The sequence below is a fragment of the Paroedura picta genome, chromosome 2, assembly GCF_049243985.1.
Source record: "Paroedura picta isolate Pp20150507F chromosome 2, Ppicta_v3.0, whole genome shotgun sequence".
NCBI classification, from domain to species: Eukaryota; Metazoa; Chordata; class Lepidosauria; order Squamata; family Gekkonidae; genus Paroedura; species Paroedura picta.
The window spans coordinates 157,899,929-157,920,373 of NC_135370.1; the positions used below are offsets into that span (position 1 = coordinate 157,899,929).

At 44.1% G+C, this 20,445-nt stretch overlaps 1 protein-coding gene across 1 annotated transcript in view; it reads left to right on the forward strand.

Annotated features, from left to right (window-relative positions):
- Positions 1-20,445, forward strand: part of TTC8 (tetratricopeptide repeat domain 8) — a 60,583-nt gene that overhangs the window by 18,943 nt on the left and 21,195 nt on the right. Inside the window, exons 5-8 of the mRNA XM_077323440.1 lie at positions 1,161-1,320; positions 3,586-3,675; positions 6,881-6,925; positions 19,174-19,259. Coding sequence (XP_077179555.1) covers positions 1,161-1,320; positions 3,586-3,675; positions 6,881-6,925; positions 19,174-19,259 — 381 coding nt within the window. The remainder of the gene's footprint in view (positions 1-1,160; positions 1,321-3,585; positions 3,676-6,880; positions 6,926-19,173; positions 19,260-20,445) is intronic.

Sequence of the window (20,445 nt, forward strand, 5' to 3'; positions counted from 1 at the left end):
GTTCCTTCCCCCCCACCCCACACACACACCCATGTTTCCTGCCCATGTGTACTTCCTTCAGTCACATCTGCTCTCTTTTGGATGGAGGTGGTGGAGGAAAAAGTTATTTCGTTGTTGGTGCCCTTCTTAATTATTCTAGATTTTATTCTGCTGGCTGTGTTGATGTCTTTTATAGTTCTGTTTGGACTTTAATGAACTGTAAGCCACTTTGTGGATATTGTTAAAATACTGAATATGTTTTTTAATGAACAAAGTTTAATTGCTCCTTTTGGGGTTGGGTGATTTATTTTATTTTTTTAGTGGTAGCACGGCCAAGAGAGTCAGCTTGGAGAATTGGTTAGGAGCACTAAGCCGGGTTCGATTCCTCGCTCCTCCACTTGCAGCCAGCTGGGTGACCTTGGGCTCGCCACAGCACTGATAAAGCTGTTCTGACCGAGCAGTGATATCAGGGCTCTCTCAGCCTCACCCACTTCACAGGGTGCCTGTTGTGGGGAGAGGAAAGGGAAGGCGACTGTAAGCTGCTTTGAGCCTTCTTCAAGTAGCAAAAAGTAGCATATAAGAACCAACTCTTCTTCTTCTTATCTGAATAAGTCTTCAAGCAAAGGTTGGATACACACTTTTCTTGGATGCTTTAGGATGCTTAGGGCTGATCCTGCGTTGAGCAGGGGGTTGGACTAGATGGCCTGTATGGCCCCTTTCAATTCTATGATTCTCCAAATAAACCTAAGATACACTTGGCTCCTGTGACATTGCTACCCTGGAGCCTCTCTCTGGCCTCTGTGGAGGCTTTCACTCAAGATCAATGTTTTTCAAGGAGGGCTGGTGTATGATGAAGTGACAGAGGCAGAGGAAATGAGTGCTGCAGTAGAGGAAAGCTTCTGCAGCGGCCAGAAATAAGCATGAGGGATCATTATGCCCTAGCATGAAAGCCCTTGGGTTATTGTTACTATTTAATTGCATGCTTATTTTTACGCAGTTCCCCTTCCCCTAGGGTGTTGATTACAAAAACTGAATACTCCTATATTCAGGTACATACACATGAAAACAAGCCGATATATCTTTATTTTAAATTTCCAGGTTTGGGCACACATGCGTTCTTTGATGTACCAGCAGAGCCTGTCAATTCAGTGTTAGATCATTGAATCTGTGTATCATTTCAGGCCAGTGACTCAGACAGGGAGACCCATTACAGGCTTTGTGCGACCCAGCACACAAGGTGGGCGACCAGGTACTATGGAACAAGCCATAAAGACTCCAAGAACTTCTCACACTGCCCGTCCAATGACTAGCGCTTCGGGAAGATATGTCAGGCTTGGAACGGTGAGGGACAGGAAAGATCATTAAATTGCTTGTTCTGTTCATCACGTGATCTCCATTTGTTTTGCCTACGTTCTTTAAGATCAATCATCAAGCTGATTTCTTCGTCTTCCTCTGCCTACTGCTTACTTTACTTTGCTGCATACTTTACTCCTTTACATATTGTGTACTTTACTTTGCTGCACAGTTTTTGTACAATGTAATTTTAGAAGTTGCCACTTCAGAATATTATCTCTATATGACATAGGCCATTTAATTGAAATCTCTTTAATCTACGTTGTATATAAAAGCTTCTAGTTTAAATATAGAGGAGAATCTTCCAGACATGCTAGGAAGGTGACACTTTCCAGGTACCTGGTTTCCTTGCTAGTGACAATGGAGGAAAATAAGGCTCAGGGGGGATCCCGTCAGGCTTAAAACAATCTCAAACAAATAAATGCACATACAATGTAAGTTAAACATTAAATCAAGATTATACATCTAAATGTAATGTCTTAAAATCATTTAACAGCCACCTCTTGTTTACAAACTAGCATTGTACTGAGGGGGTCTGGTCAGTTCTTGGAGGGTTTAGTTGATTGGATGGGGTTTCAGGCAGGGAGACCAGCATCTTCTTGATGTTATTTCCTGGCCTCAGCCATAGGCCTGGTGGGACAGCTCAGTCTTGCGGCCCTTGTTTGAAGTCCTTCGTGGCCCTGATCTCACTAGATAGAGTATTCTGCCAGGCTGGGGCCAGGGCCCTGATTGAGGCAGTTTTATCTCTTTGGGGCCAGGGATTCTGAGCTTGATCACTTGATCTCAACACTTTTTTTTGGGGGGGGGGGGGAAGGATGCATATCAAAGGGCAAACTTCCAATTTTTGTTTTTAAGTCACTGCTTGTCAGTGGATTTTCGCCATGCTTAACATCAGAGTGTTTAAGTTTTTACAAATAAGAATTAGGTTGACACTTGTGATTTCCAAAAATCCAGAGTATAGCCTCCAAGGCTAGGTAAATTCCTTTCCCACTCCATATGGGGATATTTCAATACCTCTGAATGCAGAAACATAAATAAATCATTTGATTCCCTACCCGCCATCCCCAAATAATGGAAGTAAGTAATTTACTTGATACTTCCAAATACTAGGGGGGGGGGGGGAGACAGAATGTTATTCTGAAAGTAATTTGAGTTTCAGCTGAATCCACTAGCAGAGATCTAAATAACCAGCTAGATGAATTGTGGGATGTTGTGTTTGTACTGGTCAAGGACTGTAAGGGCAATAAACTGAGCTGAACTAGCCAGGTGAGAAGTGAATGTTTATTAGGTGAAATTAAGCTACCAGTAGTGCTTAAGTACCAGACCAGTGCAGAATTACTGCAAATCACATTAGATTAAGTCTCATACTCTGTATGTTTCACTGATGATAGTCTTTAAAGCAGGGGTAGTCAAACTGCGGCCCTCCAGCAGCATTCGCTCCTGGGAATTGTAGTCCATGGACATCTGGAGGGCCGCAGTTTGACTACCCCTGCTTTAAAGCTTTTTCTTTAAGTGGCAGTTACTTTGCAGTAGAATGGAAGTTGCTTCTGCTAGCTTCATGAGTAACAGAAACAACTTCATTGGGACAGGTATTTTAAGGGAAGATACCTAAAGTTTTCATTGAATATATGAAGATTCCTGTGTGAGTTTCTGGAATGGAACCCTGTGATCATTGAGATCTATGCGAATCTTCAGAATAGACCAGCAGAAAAGCCCAATGTATAAACAATACAATGGGCTCTAGCCTCTACCCCCATCCTCTGCAGCCCCGGCGAGACCTTGCCAAGCTGTGGGAGGCTGGTCGGGGTGGGGGTGAGCTCGGGCAGGTGCTCCTTGCCTCTCTCTCCACACATCCACCCGGGCAGCCCTGCCAAGGCCTCGCGAGGCTGTGGCAGGGCTGCTTAGGCTGGAGCTGCCTTACCTGATTGCTGCCTTTTTGTGTGGCTGGAAGGCAGAGGGGGAGGTAGTCAGGGACAGTGTGTCCCGTACCTGATTGATCCTCTTGGGGCAAGTGTCCTCCCTGAGGCCCAATCAGGGAGGTGGAGGCTGTTAGGGGCGGGCCATCCCCTGCCAGATTGGTGCTCCGAGGCAAGTGACTCCCCAGGGGCCCAATCAGGTGATGAGTTCCAACTCCTCCCACCAACCCTATCTGGCTTTATTTATGGTACAGATTGTTAAGAATTTTTAAAGATCTTTTCCTAATGATAATTTTCAAAAGTGTTTAATGCAGTTCTCTATTGTTTTCTCCTTCAGGCCTCTCTACTTACAAATCGTGATGGCCCTTTTTTAAATGTGGCTAAACTGAACTTAAATAATTATGCCCAAAAGCCAAAGTTAGCAAAGGTATGTGTTTGCTTAACTGTAATGTTGTTGTTGTTGTTGTTATCATCATCATCAGTATTCATTCACTTTGTTAACTACTGCTCCATGACTAGCCAGCATGTGACAGTTTACGGACTATAAACCCATAAAATAGATACAAAAAAGTACATTAATTGCAGAAAAGGTGGCAGAGTTCTATGACAAATTACCCCCAGCAAAAATTTCATACCTGACTTGACAAACCCCCCTCCCACTTGACTCCATGCCTTGAGGTAGATGGCCAAAGATGTATAAGGTATTGGAAGGGGGGGGGAGCGTCTCTTAACAAATTCTCCCACTCTCTCTCTCTCTCTCACTCACTCACTCACACACACATTCATACTCACACACATGCACGCACACCTTTCATACCTGTGGAAATTCTAGGTGGCTCAACCCTCAATTACTTAATCAAGGTTGATCAGTTAGAGTGGTTGTGGGACCACTTCCTGCTCCCCCTCCCCCTTTATTAGCATACTTCCTTCCATCATGGGTGAATATCACATCAGCAGCAATCTTAATTGGATCTAAAGTTTCCTAGTAGCTGCTTAAGCAAAATTCCCAGCTTGTTTCAAATTCTTATTAAGCAAGAGCCCCGGTTAGTCATGACAGTGATTAACACCATTAATGTCTTATGTTTAAACTAATGCATGATGTAGTTAAGGCTGGCTGTGGGAATCCCCAAAAAACAGGGATTGGGATAAGTGAGCATGAAGACCTGCCAGCCACTCTCAGAGACTTAAAGGTAAAGGTATCCCCTGTGCAAGCACCGTGTGATGTCTGACCCTTGGGGTGACGCCCTCCAGTGTTTTCATGGCAGACTCAATACGGGGTGGTTTGCCAGTGCCTTCCCCAGTCATTACCGTTTACCTCCCAGCAAGCTGAGTACTCATTTTACCGACCTCGGAAGGCTGAGTCAACCTTGAGCCGGCTGCTGGGATCGAACTCCCAGCCTCATGGTCAGAGCTTCAGACAGCATGTTGGATGCCTTGCCACCCTGCGCCACGTTAAATTTGTCTGCATCTGACCAAAGTCGATAGAGGCCAGTCTAACTTCAGCTGTAGGAGCCACTATTTTTTTATTTGTCTACCTAGTCATTTGCTCTAAATATTGGACACTGCATTAATGCTTTGGATTAAATTACTCTTCTGTCTCTTGCCGGTCTCCAGAGACACAACACGAAATGAGTTTTAGCAGATTTGACCATATGTGTGTAATCTTAGCAGCAGTTGTACCTTAAAACGAATGGTAGAATTTTATATTACTTTTGAGTGGCATGATGCTACAGTGTAGACTTGTTCAAAGATATGGAATACACCATCACCATGTAAAAGGATTATAGCTAAATGTAATTCTGTTTTGAGAGAATTTATACATTTTTCCCAGATGCATTTGTGCTTTGTTCATACCATGCTGACAGAAACTACAGGTGCAATAATATAAGGGGAGGTATTGCAAATAAAGTCATAATTTGCTGGGAGGAGGACACTTTCTAACTTGCAAAGAAGCAAATAGCCTTACTTAATGGTTTTTTCAGCAGACATGGAAGACAAATAAAACGTTTCAAATCTCTGGCCAGCTTTTAGGTGCACGCAGAATACAAATGTATATATGCACTGTTAACGTAAAAGCATCAATGTTTTTCCCTTTCAGCTTCACAGTAGTAACTGTAGTGCTTTTTTTCTCCCTTGTTAGAGTTTTTTATTAAAAAAAAAAACGTTCTTCTCATAATTATCGTCAAGGAAACTGAAAGCCAGCCAAAGCAAAAACTTCTCTCTCCCCCTCATTATGTCTCAAACTATGCAGTTTGGGTTTTGCTTTCAGCTGCTTGCTGGTGGCAGTGTTTAATACAAGGGTAGGGGACTAGTTCAACACTGAAGGGCACATCAGAAATGATCAGAGCTCATTGCCATACTCTGACAGCCTGTTCAGATTTTATTTCCCTTCTTGTGTCCAGGAGTTGTCCCTGGGGAGAGATGAGGAGTACGCTGTTGGCTTGCTTTGTTCCCTCATGTTCTTGTCACTGGGAGAAGTGGACAATCAAAGAAATTGGTCCTGCAGTTCTTGGCATGTTGGGACCTCTGAGCCTGTGATGAATCTTCACACAGAGGAAGGTCATAGGGAGAAACAGGGAATTAAGATGGACTTCTTTTTTTCCTCCTGCCTTCCCCCTTCCTCTGTACACCCGAATGGATTCAGATATAGATAAAATGGTTTGTGTCTAAAATTTCATGTAGATAACTTGCCTGGGAGGACATAGGATCATAGAATCAAAGAGTTGGAAGGGGCCATACAGGCCATCTAGTCCAACCCCCTGCTCTACGCAGGATCAGCCCAAAGCTGTATCTCATTACAGACATGATCTGTATCTCATTGCTGTTGTGCAAACGGCCCAGAGGGCCAGATTGGAGAGAGGTAAATCCGAAAGCCAATCCAAATATGCAGATGGGTAGCATAGTTCTGTCCGTGTAGACTAGAGAAAGGAGCCATTGTTCTTTGATGATATTGCCATTAAAGCAACATTGAAAATGTGAATACAAAATTTTCAGTTCCCCAATCCTCCAAGTCATGATTCTGGAGGATCAGGAAGGATGCCACAAGCACTGTTTCTTTTTTACATCTTCTTTTTTGCTAGTGTGTTGGATATGAGAGGCCAGGAGTCGTATCCTGGCTGTGCCGTGAAGCTTGCTAGGTCACCTTGTGCCATTTACTCTCTCTCACCCCAATCAATTTCTTGTGGGTTTCTTTCTGAAAATAAAAGAGAGGAGAGGAGAACTATGTATGCCCCACAAGTTCCTCAGGAAAAGCTTGGGGGGAAATGTACTAAATCAATAACTAATAACAGTAACCGCTGCAAAGGAAATTCCGCAGCTCTCCCATCCCTGTTTGTTCCTTGAAAAGCTTTCTGCTCATAAACGGGGTTCTTTCGATCCCATACCATTTTATGGAAAAATATCTTTCACGCAGCCATAAAAACAAGGTTCCTTTCATGGCACAGCAGTGTGTGCAGGCATTCCTGATGTAAGTTCATTCTGGCATCCGTAGTCATTTTTATAAAAGACATTTTAAATGAGCTGCTTCAATGCTTATTTGTACGACTATACGACTATATGTATGACTATAAATGGCTTTTGTGGGGGGCTTTGTCCCATCTTGACAGCATGTTATCAATTGTTCCCCTTAACAGGCACTGTTTGAATACATTTTCCACCACGAGAACGATGTTAAGAATGTAAGTTGCTCTTCTTTATTTCTGTAACTCAGCATTTTTTTCAGCTGGCTGACACTTTGAATGTCAGCCCTTCTGTTGTGATAAAGCTCAGGAAAAAATCTAGTTTTAATTGGGATGAAATTACAGCTGCTAGAATCTTGACACTGCTTGTTAATTTCAGGGGGGGGGGAATATTAAATAGCCATAACATGATTTAAGTTATTTGCCTATGAAACTGTGCATTACTAAGTGTGTTGCATGAATCATTTGAAAGAATGAAAACATTTGGGCTTATCCATTCTCTACCTACCTTAGATGAATAGCTGTTTGAGAGCACAGAATTATGAATTGGGAATTCAGGACAGATTGGGGCATCACCTGGATTGTTTGCAACAAGTACAGAATCCTTTTTTATTTCTTATGTGAAAGAAATCCTAACTGGAAAGGGTGCAGAGGGTGGGGTCCCATGGTGTGTGAACAGGATTTCATGCAATTCCGTGCCCCACAGCATCCCTCCTCTTGTGCACCCTGGCAATCCTCTGCTGAGCATTTGGGAAGACCCTTATAAAGAAAATGTTGCAGTAGCTGGAGTAGGGAAAGAGTCTAGAACAGATTTGCTTCTTCCTCGTTGTATATGAGCACAGCCAACTAGGTTTAAGGCTTGCTGAGTTTAACTAAGAGGAGGAAAAGATGATTTGGGCTTTATTACCCCGTCCTCACTGCAACCCCTTGCCATCTTGTGTGTTTTGGTTTTAGAAATACCTCCCCCTGACCCTTAGCAAAGGATTTTCAGGGTGGACAGGAGTCTGCTGTGGGAAAAGACAGAGAAAATCTAGAACGGACTCCTTGCTTGCTTAGGTCTGGCCCCAGTGTCTGGATGTAGTGTTTTTATCTTAAGGTGAATCTTTATGATCTTCCCACATAGCAGGTAGCTGCAGAAACTTATTGCTTGCTTGCTTTCTTTCTGTCCTAGGAATATTTTAATGTCTCAACTGTTTATAATAATGGTGTTATTAAAGAAAAGAAGCTGTTGGTCTCTGATAGTCACTAAATTATGCTCAAGAAATCTGCAGTTCATGGCATTATCTAATCATGCCGTTGCAGTTTGTGTTTCACTTAATTTATTTTATTTACCAGATTACTATCCCAAAACAAGGATTCAATTCAATGATTTTGTTTTGCTTGTTTTGCTTCCAGTGTGGCAATATACTAGTTATTGCCTATGGATGACAGCAAAATTCATTGAAAATGTTTTTTAAATGTGCTAGCAAGTCAAAGAGCAGAATTGCCTGGATAGCTTCTAAATGTTGCAACACAATGTGTGGTACAAGAATCTTTACAGATGTGGGAGTGGCAACATAAGTGCATTGCTGAGCCATTTTCCTCCCGCGGTGCTTCTCCTCCCCCACTTGCAGACTGTTTCTCCAACAGTAAAATGTAGCTTGAATGTCTAATTAGAGGAAGCCGCAGGAGAGAAAAGCGTCTAAGAAACAAGGGTGGTTTTGTGACACAAGTGTGCATTGTAAATACTATTGATTTCAGTGGAACTTGCAGAAGTATACATGAATCAGCCCCATAGATTTCTAAAGTAAACATTCCAATGTTGTTTTCCCACAGCGATGTTAGCTGACCATGGCCAAGGTCTGGGGCATCCGAGTTGTCCTCAAAGGTTCCTTTTCAGAAAGGGCCACCCACATACTCCTAATTTCCTTTTTAGGTTCTATGGCGGTGTTCCCCAAACACCAAGACCAAAGACACCAAGACCGCGGCAGGGGGAAGGGAGGCATGGGCCTGAGTGCGCCAGCAGGTGCACCTCCCTCCCTCCGCGGCGTGCGATCGGGTGCTTCCTGACTCAGCGAGTGCTGCGGGGGCGAAGGTGCGGGTGCTGGCGCCCGCAAACGCACAGGCGCAGACCTGCCACCTCCCTCCCCGCTGTACCATGGGGGGGGGAGGCAGCCTGCTGGTTTGCAGGTGTGGCATGCTGGGACCTGTACCTACCCCCCCAGTCCCCAGGCCTCCCTCTCCCCCCTGGTCCCCAGCCCGAAAAAGGTTGGGGGCCACTGCTCTATGGTATTCAAAAAGTAGTTTGATGCAGTTCGTTTACATGCAGTTTGTATATTCTGCAAGATTGCGAATTCATCATGCACACTTCTCTTTGGGATCCCAGCCCATGTTTGGAAATATTTTCACCTGTAATTTCTGTTGGCATTTATTGGAATTGCTTCAACTTAATTTTTGTTGAAGCAGTTCCAATTTAGTCTAAATTGTCTGCTTTAATCACTTGGCTGCACAAGCACATTTAGAGATAATTGAACTTCAGTGGCATAAAACATATAGCCAGCAAGGAGTGCAGACATTTGAAATGTTATATCAGAACAGGGGGATGTGAAAGATCTAAATTAGTTCTACAGAAATTGGTCCTTTCAAGCAAGTGGAAATTTCAGAAGCAAAATTACATTATAGTAAACACATGAGTTATCCCTGAGGGGTTTACAGCACAGTCCCAAGGCCCTGATGCTGAAGTATTGCAGACAGAAACACAGCATTACTATCACTTGGCAGAGGGAAAATACACACAAAATCAGCCAGTTCCAAGATGCAGGAAACATTGCCATTGAATTGGAGTCCATAACAGTTAGGGAACAGCATGTTAATGACACCACCAGGACCGCTAGAGACGGATGTAAACAACCAGTAATAACCAATATGGGTTTTCATGGCCTGACGTCAGCTTGCTTAACCACCCACACAAGAAAGAAAGAAAAGACAATCATAGAATCATAGAACCATAGAATCAAAGAGTTGGAAGGGGCCATACAGGCCATCTAGTCCAACCCCCTGCTCAACGCAGGATCAGCCTTAACCATCCTAAAGCATCCAAGGAAAGTGTGCATCCAACCTTTGCTTGAAGACTGCCAGTGAGGGGGAGCTCACCACCTCCTTAGGCAGCCTATTCCACTGCTGAACTACTCTGACTGTGAAAAAATTTTTCCTGATATCTAGCCTATATCGTTGTACTTGAAGTTTAAACCCATTACTGTGTGTCCTCTCCTCTGCAGCCAACAGAAACAGCATCCTGCCCTCCTCCAAGTGACAACCTTTCAAAGACTTAAAGAGGGCTATCATGTCCCCTCTCAACCTCCTTTTCTCCAGGCTGAACATTCCCAAGTCCCTCAACCTATCTTCATAGGGCTTGGTCCCTTAGCCCCAAATCATCCTCGTCGCTCTCCTCTGTACCCTTTCAATTTTATCGACGTCCTTCTTGAAGTGAGGCCTCCAGAACTGCACACAGCTCTCCAAGTGTGGTCTGACTAGTGCCGAATACAATAGGACTATGACATCTTGTGATTTTGATGTGATGCCTCTGTTGATACAGCCCAAAATGGCATTTGCCTTTTTTACCGCTGCATCACACTGCCTGCTCATGTTTAGTTTACAATCCACAAGTACCCCAAGGTCTCGTTCACACACAGTGTTACCTAGAAGCGTATCCCCCATCCAGTAGGCATGCTTTTCATTTTTCTGACCCAGATGCAGAACTTTACACTTATCTTTATTAAATTGCATCTTGTTCTCATTTACCCATTTTTCCATTGTGTTCAGATCTCGTTGAACTCTGTCTCTATCTTCAGGAGTATTTGCCAGGCCTCCCAATTTGGTGTCATCTGCAAACTTGATGAGTAGTCCCTCCACCCCCTCATCTAGATCATTAATAAATATGTTAAAAAGTACCGGGCCAAGCACCGAGCCCTGAGGTACCCCGCTACTCACCTCTCTCCAGTCTGATGAAAAACCATTGACAACAACTCTTTGAGTGCGGTTCTCTAACCAATTCCCTATCCACCTGACTATCTGAAAATCCAGATTGCAGTCCTTCAATTTATCCATCAGAACATCATGGGGAACCTTGTCAAAAGCTTTACTAAAATCCAAGTAAATGACATCAACCGAATTTCCCCGATCCAGCAAACCTGTTACTTGGTCAAAAAAGGAAACCAGGTTGGTCTGGCAGGACCTGTTGGAGACAAATCCATGCTGACTTCCTTGGATCACCAAATTGTCCTCCAGATGTTTGCAGATCGCTCCCTTTAATATCTGCTCCATTATCTTCCCCACAACAGAGGTCAGACTCACTGGTCTGTAGTTTCCCGGGTCATCCTTCCTCCCTTTTTTGAAGATCGGAATAACATTTGCTCTCTTCCAGTCCTCCGGGACATCTCCAGTCCTTAAAGAGGTTCCGAAGATGATGGACAAGGGCTGTGCAAGTTCTCTGGAAAGTTCTTTGAGTACTCTCGGGTGCATTTCATCCGGACCAGGGGATTTGAACTCATCCAGTGCAGCTAAATGCCTCTCGACAACCTCTCTATCCATGTTAACCTGCCACCCAGACACTGTCCTTTGGCTATGGCCATCCCTAGATGTGCCTAAACACTTTGACCTGTGGGAAAAAACAGATGTTAAATAGGCACTAAGCCTTTCTGCTCTCTCTGCATCTTCCGTTAGAGTTTGTCCATCTGCACCCAACAGTGGGCCTATTGCGTCCTTTACTTTATGTTTGGTCCTCACATAACTGAAAAATCTTTTCTTGTTACAATGGGCTTCCCTGGCCAATCTTAGCTCACTCTCAGCTTTGGCCTTTCTAATGATTGATCTACAGTGCCTAGTAACCTGTAGGTACTCTTCTTTAGAGCTCTGTCCTTCCCTCCATTTCCCGCACACACATGCAGTGTAGGGTGGAGCATGGCACGAACATTAAGAACAAACAGGTGCTCACAGAAGTAGGTTGAAGTTTTTTCCTGCAGCCATGTTACTTTTTTCTAGGTGAATCCACAGGGGAGAAGCAACAACCAATCCTACAACATCACCTGCATGCCTCTCACTTGGTAACTGCAGTAGAGCACCCCAAACCTCTCCTGCTCAAGAAATTGGGTCTTCGGTTGGGTGGGAGTTCAAGAGCATCAGGTTTTTTGCTAGATGAATACTGACACTAGCGTACTAATAAAGGGATTTTAAGGCAAGAGATGAGCAGAAGTAGTTTGCTTTTGCCTTCACAGCAGTCCCCGTCTTCCTTGGTGGTCTCCTGTCCAAGTACTGACCCAGCTTAGCTTTAAAGCTCTGACATAATCAAACTAGTTATACTTTGTAAGAAAGACTGCCAATTGGTCTTTGTCGGCCTAAATATGAATGAAGACTTTTCATATGTTTTCAGAGGAAATACAGGAAGGCCTTCAAACTTAAGAATAGTAAGCAGGCTCCTAATATTTTAGAAGAAGAAGAGTTGGATTTTATATGCCACTTTTCTCTACCCGAAGGAGTCTCAAAGCGGCTTACATTCGCCTTCCCTTTCCTCTCCCCACAAGAGACACCATGTGAGGTGGGTGAGGCCGAGAGAGCCCTGATATCACTGTTTGGTCAGAACAGTTTTATCAGCCATGGCGAGCCCAAGGTCACCCAGCTGGCTGCATGTGGAGGAGAGCGGAATCAAACCTGGCTCACCAGATTAGAAGTTCGCACTCCTAACCAATACACCAAGCTGGCTCTTGTGTGTGTGTGTGTGGGGGGGATTTCTGGAGTCTGCTGCATTCCCTGCAGTACTTCTCTGAAGAAAAAAACATTTTTTCCCTTGCAGTTGCTATTAAATAATGTCATTGTCTAAGTTTGACTGAACATACGCTGAATGTAAGCTGTACCGTTGACAGGAACTGTGAAAAGGCTAGGGTGAAGAGGGCACAGTATTTGAAATACCAAAGAGCATTGTTGACGTGAAAAGTGGAACATGCTTGAAAAGCTTCTCAAAAACCAGTTTCTTGCCCTTTTCTATTTATTTGATTGCAGAGAAGATCATATATCTTGGACCTCTCTGAGGTTGTTATGGTTATTATTTTCCTATTCAACCAATTTCTTGACGTTTCTAAAGGCATTTGGTTGTGGCCAAGGACCACCATTTCCGTTTGTCTCTCTGTCATGATCTTCCCCTAATGGTTAATACAGTAAGAGAACTGGAGGCCCCTTGGCTGGCTTCAGGGGAATGTTTTGAATGCTTCAGGATGCTTCTGCAAAGTGAAGTGGACAGGCTCCTTACTTCAGTGAGACCAACCACTTGCCCCTTAGACATGTGTCCTTCCTTGTTCCTTAAAACCAGTGATGAGAGGATTGGAAGGCCCCCTCCAGGATAAATCATAGAATCATAGAGTTGGAAAGGGCCATACAGGCTGTCTGGTCCAACCCCTGCTCAATGCAGGATCAGCCTAAAGCATCCTGAGGACTGCCAGTGAGGGGGAGCTCACCACCTCCTTTGGCAGCCGATTCCACTGCTGAACCACTCTGACTGTGAACATTTTTTTCTTGATATCTAGCTAATATTGTTCTACACATAATTTAAATCCATTGCTACAGGTCCTGCTGCCAACAGGAACCTTTCCCTGGTCTCCTCTAAGTGACAACCTTTCAAATACTTAAAAGACAGCAATCAGTGTCCCCCCTCAACCTCCTCTTCTCCAGGCTGAACATTCCCAAGTCCCTCAGACTTTCCTGTTAGAGTTTGGTCCCAGGCCCTGGATCATTCTGGACACTCTCCTCTGAACCCTCTCCATTTTGTGCATGTCCTTTTTGAAGTAAGGCCTCCAGAATTGCACATAGTCTGACCAATGCCATATACAGTGATTTTGTGATTTTGTGCCATCTTGTGATTTTGATGTAATGCCTCTGTGTGTGACAGTATGCTTCAGGCTGTCAGGAATTTGGGCTTGACCTTTGATGGCTCCCTTTGATGCAGGTCTCTAAAGTAGTGTGCCAGGCTTTTTCCCATTTGTGCCCAGCCTGGCCCCTGAGCACCTAGCCACAGTGATCCATGTGACAGTCCTGGCTAGATTACTGTAACTTGCTATACGGAAGACACACTTCCGGGTAGCAGTGTGTGTAAACGTGATCTTGGGGTACATGTGGTCTATAAGCTAAATATGAGCAGACAGGTTCATGTGACGGTAAAACAGACAAATACAGTCTTGGGCTGTATGAACAGAGGCATCACAAAAGAAACAGGTGTCAAAACATTTTAAACATTAAAATCAGATTTGCATTCAAAATCGAAGGAGCTCGTTAGTTTTCACTCTAGTGGCAGGAGGGGGGGGGGGTAAAGTGCTGTGATGTTCTTAACTAGGTGGTGTATGGTTGTCTTTTATGTATGTAAGGAGGCCAGCTATTGATGGTGCTCTGTAGGCCTCAACCAGCGGTAAACACACATGCCATTTTCAGTGGAAGCCACAGTCTCCAAGCAGTGGATGGACAGATACTTATCCTGGATGCTTAGCAGGGGATTAGCCTAGATGCCCTGTAAGGTCCTTTCCAACTCTATGATTCTATAGTTCACTAGCAAGCATAACTCGCCCAAAAACAAAGCTAGGATCCTCAACATATATCCTTAGCTTTGAGACTGGAGGTAGAATTTGTAATTCCCAAAACAAAGGGAGTTGGAACATCCATGCACAGACTGTTGCTTCATCAGATATTGCTACAGCTCTTTTGGCTTCAGGCAGAGCCACTTGTTCAGTATGCGATGTACCATTATCTATGACAAGTGGAACTCTTAGTAAGACTCACAACCTGTGATGCAAGGGATTGACTCTGTCCAAAAGCAGCCTCTACAGATCAACTTCAGGGAATGAACACCTTCCTTCCCTGTGCAAGGCCTTCTATTCTCTCCGTCCAGACTCAATCTCCTCCCCAGTGATTGGCTTCTGTTTCCACATCCATTTTTCCCAGGCCCAATAATAAGGCTTGGAGGGTAAGACCCGTAGGCTTGTTGGGAAATTTACACAATGGGCTCAGACTCTTGTGGAAGTGAGGCTTCCTTGAGGCCTGCAGGCTGTTCATTCTTCAAATAAAGGTCTAGGATGTCATGACATATGAATTCATTAACTTATTCATGAATCCTGCTAATATCAATTTTTGTTAAATATTTTGCACCTCCAAAGATTGATTTAAAACTAACTCACTCAGAAATAGGAAATTATCTAGAAACTCTACGGTTACACGTAGTATTCTAGTTCTTATTGTTCTCTAATGTCTTCAATCTGAGACCAGCAAAAAGATATTTTAATGCACTATCCAAGTGAAAACCAACATAAAGGTGTGAATTCAGGTCCCAGCAAATCCAGAGATATGTGTCATACAGGCAGATCACACCATTTAGGAGAGTAATCTGATTCTTCTGCCAAACAGCATTGTCTGTCATCAGTGTTTCTGCACACAGCATTTCCCTAAGGACAAAGTTATGCATGAGTTTACCTTACTAGTATTTTTAAAAAACAAAACAAAAATCAAGCTTGCTGAAACCCATGTTCAGTCGCTTAGCTCAGTGGTCCCCAACCTTTTTCCGGCTGGGGACCGGCGGGGCAACTGCCCCGCTCGCGCAGTGCGCATGCGCGGCCCTGATGCTTGCGGCCCGGGGAAATTTTTTACTGCAGGGGGGCGGGGAGAGGGAACCGCGGCCCGGCGCCCTGGCCTTCGCTGCCCGGCACCGGGCCGCGGACCGCAGGTTGGGGACCACTGCCTTAGCTCACTGTTCTCCCCTGTTTTAAAGCATTTTACTTTTCTCGAAGCAGTCTCTCTGGCTTCCCAAGTGTTAGGTATAGATCAGGAGAAGAATGCTGACATAAATGGACTTCACACCAAGATTCATATAGGCAGGCTTATTACATTTCAGGGGAGTTGCCTTCTCCTGCTATTCCACTGAGCAAAGTTTTTGTCCAGCCTATGGAAGTTTCTCCAGTTTACGTAAGTTACTCCTTATCCAATAGAATAACAGTTGAGTTGGAGGAACACACGTTAGGGAGGTTCAGTCCATATCACAGTTTCTGTTCAGGAGAAAGGCCTGGCAACATCGGAATTTTAGCACTGAAAAAGGATGTAGCTGCAACTGAGTTCATCGCAGAAGAAAGTTTGAGTCCAGTTGTTTTGCTGCTTCAGACCAACATGGCTACATGGCTGAATCTCAGTTCGTCCCATACCTTCATGGGATAGAATTTGAATGGCTTTTAAAATTGGGATTCTTTGGCTAGCAGGTTAGCAGGAAGAATCCCTTGAAATGATGATTATAACCCAAGTAGGGGCCAAGCCTGTTGCATTCAGGAATAAAATGGGCACTAAGTTGAGTGGGTGGGGTGAAAGAACTCTGTGGATGGCCTCTCTCTCCCCGCAGGATCTGAAAAGGCTGCAGGCTGGAGTCCCCCAGGAAGCGAACTCGCCAGCAGGGGCAGCTGTCACACAGCAAGATTCTGCAGCCTCTGAGCCTCGGAAGCAAGTGGAAGGAGGAGGGGTGGTCAGGGGTGGGGGTTGGAAGGCGATTGGCTGGCTGCTGGACAAACAGGCCAGCCGGTTGTAGGAGGAGGCTCTCAGGGGCAGGACAGCCGCCCTTAGTGGGTGTTAAGCGCTGAGTGGCACTTAAGCCATGAGACACGCTCTTCCTCCAAGGCCTTACCAGAAATATATTATGTGGAACAGATATGTGAAATACATCATTCCAAGGTGAATAAATTGCTGGGTGAAACTTATGACCTTTGCTATGCTTAAGCTGGCCCAAGCAGTGTCAAACATCTGATATACATGGGCTCCAAAACCTGCATTAAGTGCCCTTTGAGACCAGGTTAATGTTAACCATGATTAATTTTTGCACGGACATAATGCCCAACCATAGCTGAGATCGTGAGAAAGGAAGTTGATCCCAAAAGTGTTTTATGAGTCCTTAATGCTGTTAGTGACTGACTAGTATTTTGACTTCATTGGCTTTCTATGTTTCCTTACCAAAAGGAGGAACAATTGTGGGTCAAAGGCACATGGTATAGAGAGTCCTCTTTAAATACAGTGATGTTTCACTTTAACAGGGAACTCATAAATATTAGGATTAAACAGGGGAAGGGTTTCAGGAATGGGAAGTGACTAGTTCAAGCTCTTGTTAACTTGATTATTCATCACCAGGATATTGACACAGATGTCCCTGACAGGCAAGCCCTATTATGTTCAGAGGAGAAGCAGAAAATAGATACAAAATGTTCTAGTGCACATCCCAGGAATCCAAGATAGCCGTCTCTTCAGGTTCGCCATTTGCTCTCATGGACCGTTTACGCACTGGAGGTTTCATGCCGGGCTGCAGGCTGGAGTTTTAGACGTGGCAGGTTGCCCCACCTCTTCCTGCACCCACATGAGGGAGCATTTGGCCTGATGTACCTCATCTGCCCCCGATTTGTGCTCCTGCATGGGAGCTGGGGCAGTGAAGTTCCCAGTGCATAAACGGTCATGCAGGTTCTTATAGGCAAGTGCAAAATTGTTACACATAATAGTTACACAGATGTTTCTGTCTCAGTGAACAATGTGTATTTGTGTGTGTGAATCATCATCTCATCCTCATACTACTACATAAAAGGGAACTTGTGATCAAGGATGGCTCACTAGTTAACTAACGTCCCCTGTGGTCTGAAGAATCTGCCCAGCAATTGCTGACGAAACCAGACTGCCTTTTTCCTATTGATGGAATATTCCCACTCACCAGAAATATTTAATACATTTTTTTAAATATATAAAAATTAACTCCTACCCATGCAGGAAACCCTTCCAGGGCTGTCAAGAAACCCTTGTTGAGAAAGCTTGCTTTATACCCTCCCTTTCTCCACAGTTGCCACCAAAGTAGCTTATTCTCCTTTATCTACACAAGAACCCCATGAAGCCAGTTAGGTTGAAAGCATGTGACTGGTCTCAAATCACCCAGTGAGATTCCACAGCAAGATGGGGCTTCAAACCTGGACCTCCTAGAGCCGACCCTAAAGCTCTAAGCAGTCTATCACATTGACTTGTATAGGGCCGTAGCTGTTAGGCCGTAGTAAACTGCCAGGCCTTCTTGAGTTATGCTAGTCAGGTTGGACCCTATTACTGTGCTCAGTTGCCTGTGGAGCCTTCCTGTGATGCAAGGAACCTTCCATCAGAGGAAGAGCCTCTTCAGGAAGGCTTCACACACAGCTGAGCAGAGTGGTAGGACCCAACCCTGCAGTATTACGGTTAGTTCCACACAAAGTTTTCCTGCCTCCCCTACCCCTCCCAGTATAGCTCATTGATCTTCATGAAAGGCTTCTCCTAGGCTACATTAACCTGAGTGGGAGGAGCCTGCAGCAAAAGAGAGAACTAGCAGACCTCATTTTCTGTTAATGGGAAATTTAGTTTGGTTGTACCCATCAGTAGGGAATTAATGTTTTCAGACGTTCATGTCCTAATGGCATATATTCTGATTGTATGGAATTGAAAAACAGAACATTAAATGTAGCTTTTATGAGCTCTTTTAACAGCGAAGAGATTGTAGTCCTGAAAGAAGTAGCGTCTACTTTCAATGAATCATTGGACAGATTATCTGACTGCTTTAGCCCATTACAAAATGATTTATGAACAGACTTATATTGAGAGACCTGGTCTTCTTATACCAAAATATTCACATGATTAATGGTATATCCTGGCAGCAGGGGAAGTAGATAAACCGTGTCTGCAAAGAAATAGTGTACTTTTTTCACTTGTAATCAATCACATGTTCGACACCCCCCTCCCCCCACCCCTCCAAGACACACTTCTTTAGATTTCTTAGGATGTATTAGGATTTAGTCAGGATGTTTTGAAAATGTCTGACAGGAAGACATTCCAAATAATGTGTGCTTGTGTGTGTGTGTGTGTAAAGTGCTATCAAATTGCAGCCGACTTATGGCGATCCCAGCAAGGAGCTTTCAAGGCAAGTGTGAAACAGGTGGTTTGACTTTGCTTTCCTCTGAAAAGCCCTCCTTAGAGGTCTCTTGTCCAAGTGCTGACCCCCTCCCTCAACAGGTATGGGTAGGTTGGAAGGATCTTGTGAACTATGCACTTGTTTTTCTACTGACATACAAGGCTAAGGTGAAATCCACTTTACTCACAATTAAAATTCTCGACGGAGGAGAATCGTGTTCCTGGTGCCCTAGCAATTGATTATATAAATTCAAGGATTTTGTTGATGACTTTTCAAGACTGTATTTATAAAACAAATCCATCAGTTCTCCAAGAGCTTAACATCAGTGGTACTAACATGAGTTTTTTGGCTGCTTTAAACTACAACATAATAGAGGGGAGGCAAGCTAAAGCCAACATATTCCTCCAGCATGATGCTATTTTCACTTTCATCGTGTGCTTCCTTTTTGTATATTGCTGTTTCTTTACACTATATTTTAGCTCAGAATTGAAGTTAACTTTTGTTCTTTTTAAAGGCGATAGATTTGGCAGCGTTCGCCACTCAGCATGCCCAATTCAAGGACTGGTGGTGGAAAGTGCAGATTGGGAAGTGTTATTACAGGTAAAACCGTTCATCGGTTCTTCACACTAGTGCGTGATCCAATCCACTGGGAGGGCAGCTCATGCATCATTGGGTCTCCAAAGGTCAGGGGAGTCCTGGCCTCCCACTACAGTGTGCCCAGAGGCACTGTATCAGGCTACTGGAAATGACAACCTGTATATGCCGCCCTTATCCCTATTCAGCCTGCTCCATCCAAGTAGAGCAGAGGTAGTCAAACTGTGGCCCTCCAGATGTCCATGGACTACAATTCCCATGAGCCCCTGCCAGCAAATGCTGGCAGGGGCTCCTGGGAATTGTAGTCCATGGACATCTGGAGGGCTGCATTTTGACTACCCCTGAAGTAGAGGGTAGTGAGAAGTGTGGTGGTACAAAAAGCACGTTGTGGTCTTTCAGTGTAATGATCGCCCCTGTGGGCTCACCAAGAAACAAAATGGGGGAAATGGCTCTGTTATGCCCTATAGATCTCCTTCCACAGACGCTGCCCCTGTGGGAAATAGGATTGAGCTCTTAATATGTAATAATGTCTGAGCTGCTGAAAAGTAACCTCCACTGAAGGAAACCATATAAGAAGTCATATGCTTTGGGCTCATGGTTTGGGGAGTCAGGAATGTCATGTTGCTGTGTTTGGGGGATCAAGTTAAATTGTTAGTTTCCAGGTCATATTAAGCGGGATTCAAGGATCACAATGAACTGTGGATTACTCAGTCCGGTACAATAATTAAAGGGGGCATGGAAATATTCTTGCAGTCACGGAATATGCTAAATGAGCGGCTAAAACTTAGAGCCACGTCACTGAGCTGAGGAGCTAAACCGCTAGTCTAACACATCCTCTCTGAGGTTTGTTAATGCTTCCTGATACAGACAATGCAGAGCAGTTAGAGCCCTTCAAAGGTCCTAATTACGTTGCTAATCGTGGTGTTGCTTTTATAGCTTCCATTCAACTGCAGCAGTATATAAATAGGCTCAAATATAATGCTTCAATTACCTTTTAACCTGCCACGTGTAATCTGAAAGAAAAGAAAGAATTAATAGTACTGGGGTTTAAATTATTTGTATAGTCTTTGTTCAGAAGTCCTGCAGACAAATAAGAGAGCAAAATCCATCTTAGCATATTTTGGTGCTAAATAATTTCATCCTCATTTTTGGCTTGGTGAATAAAAGGGAATGAAGTGAGATTAAAACTTCA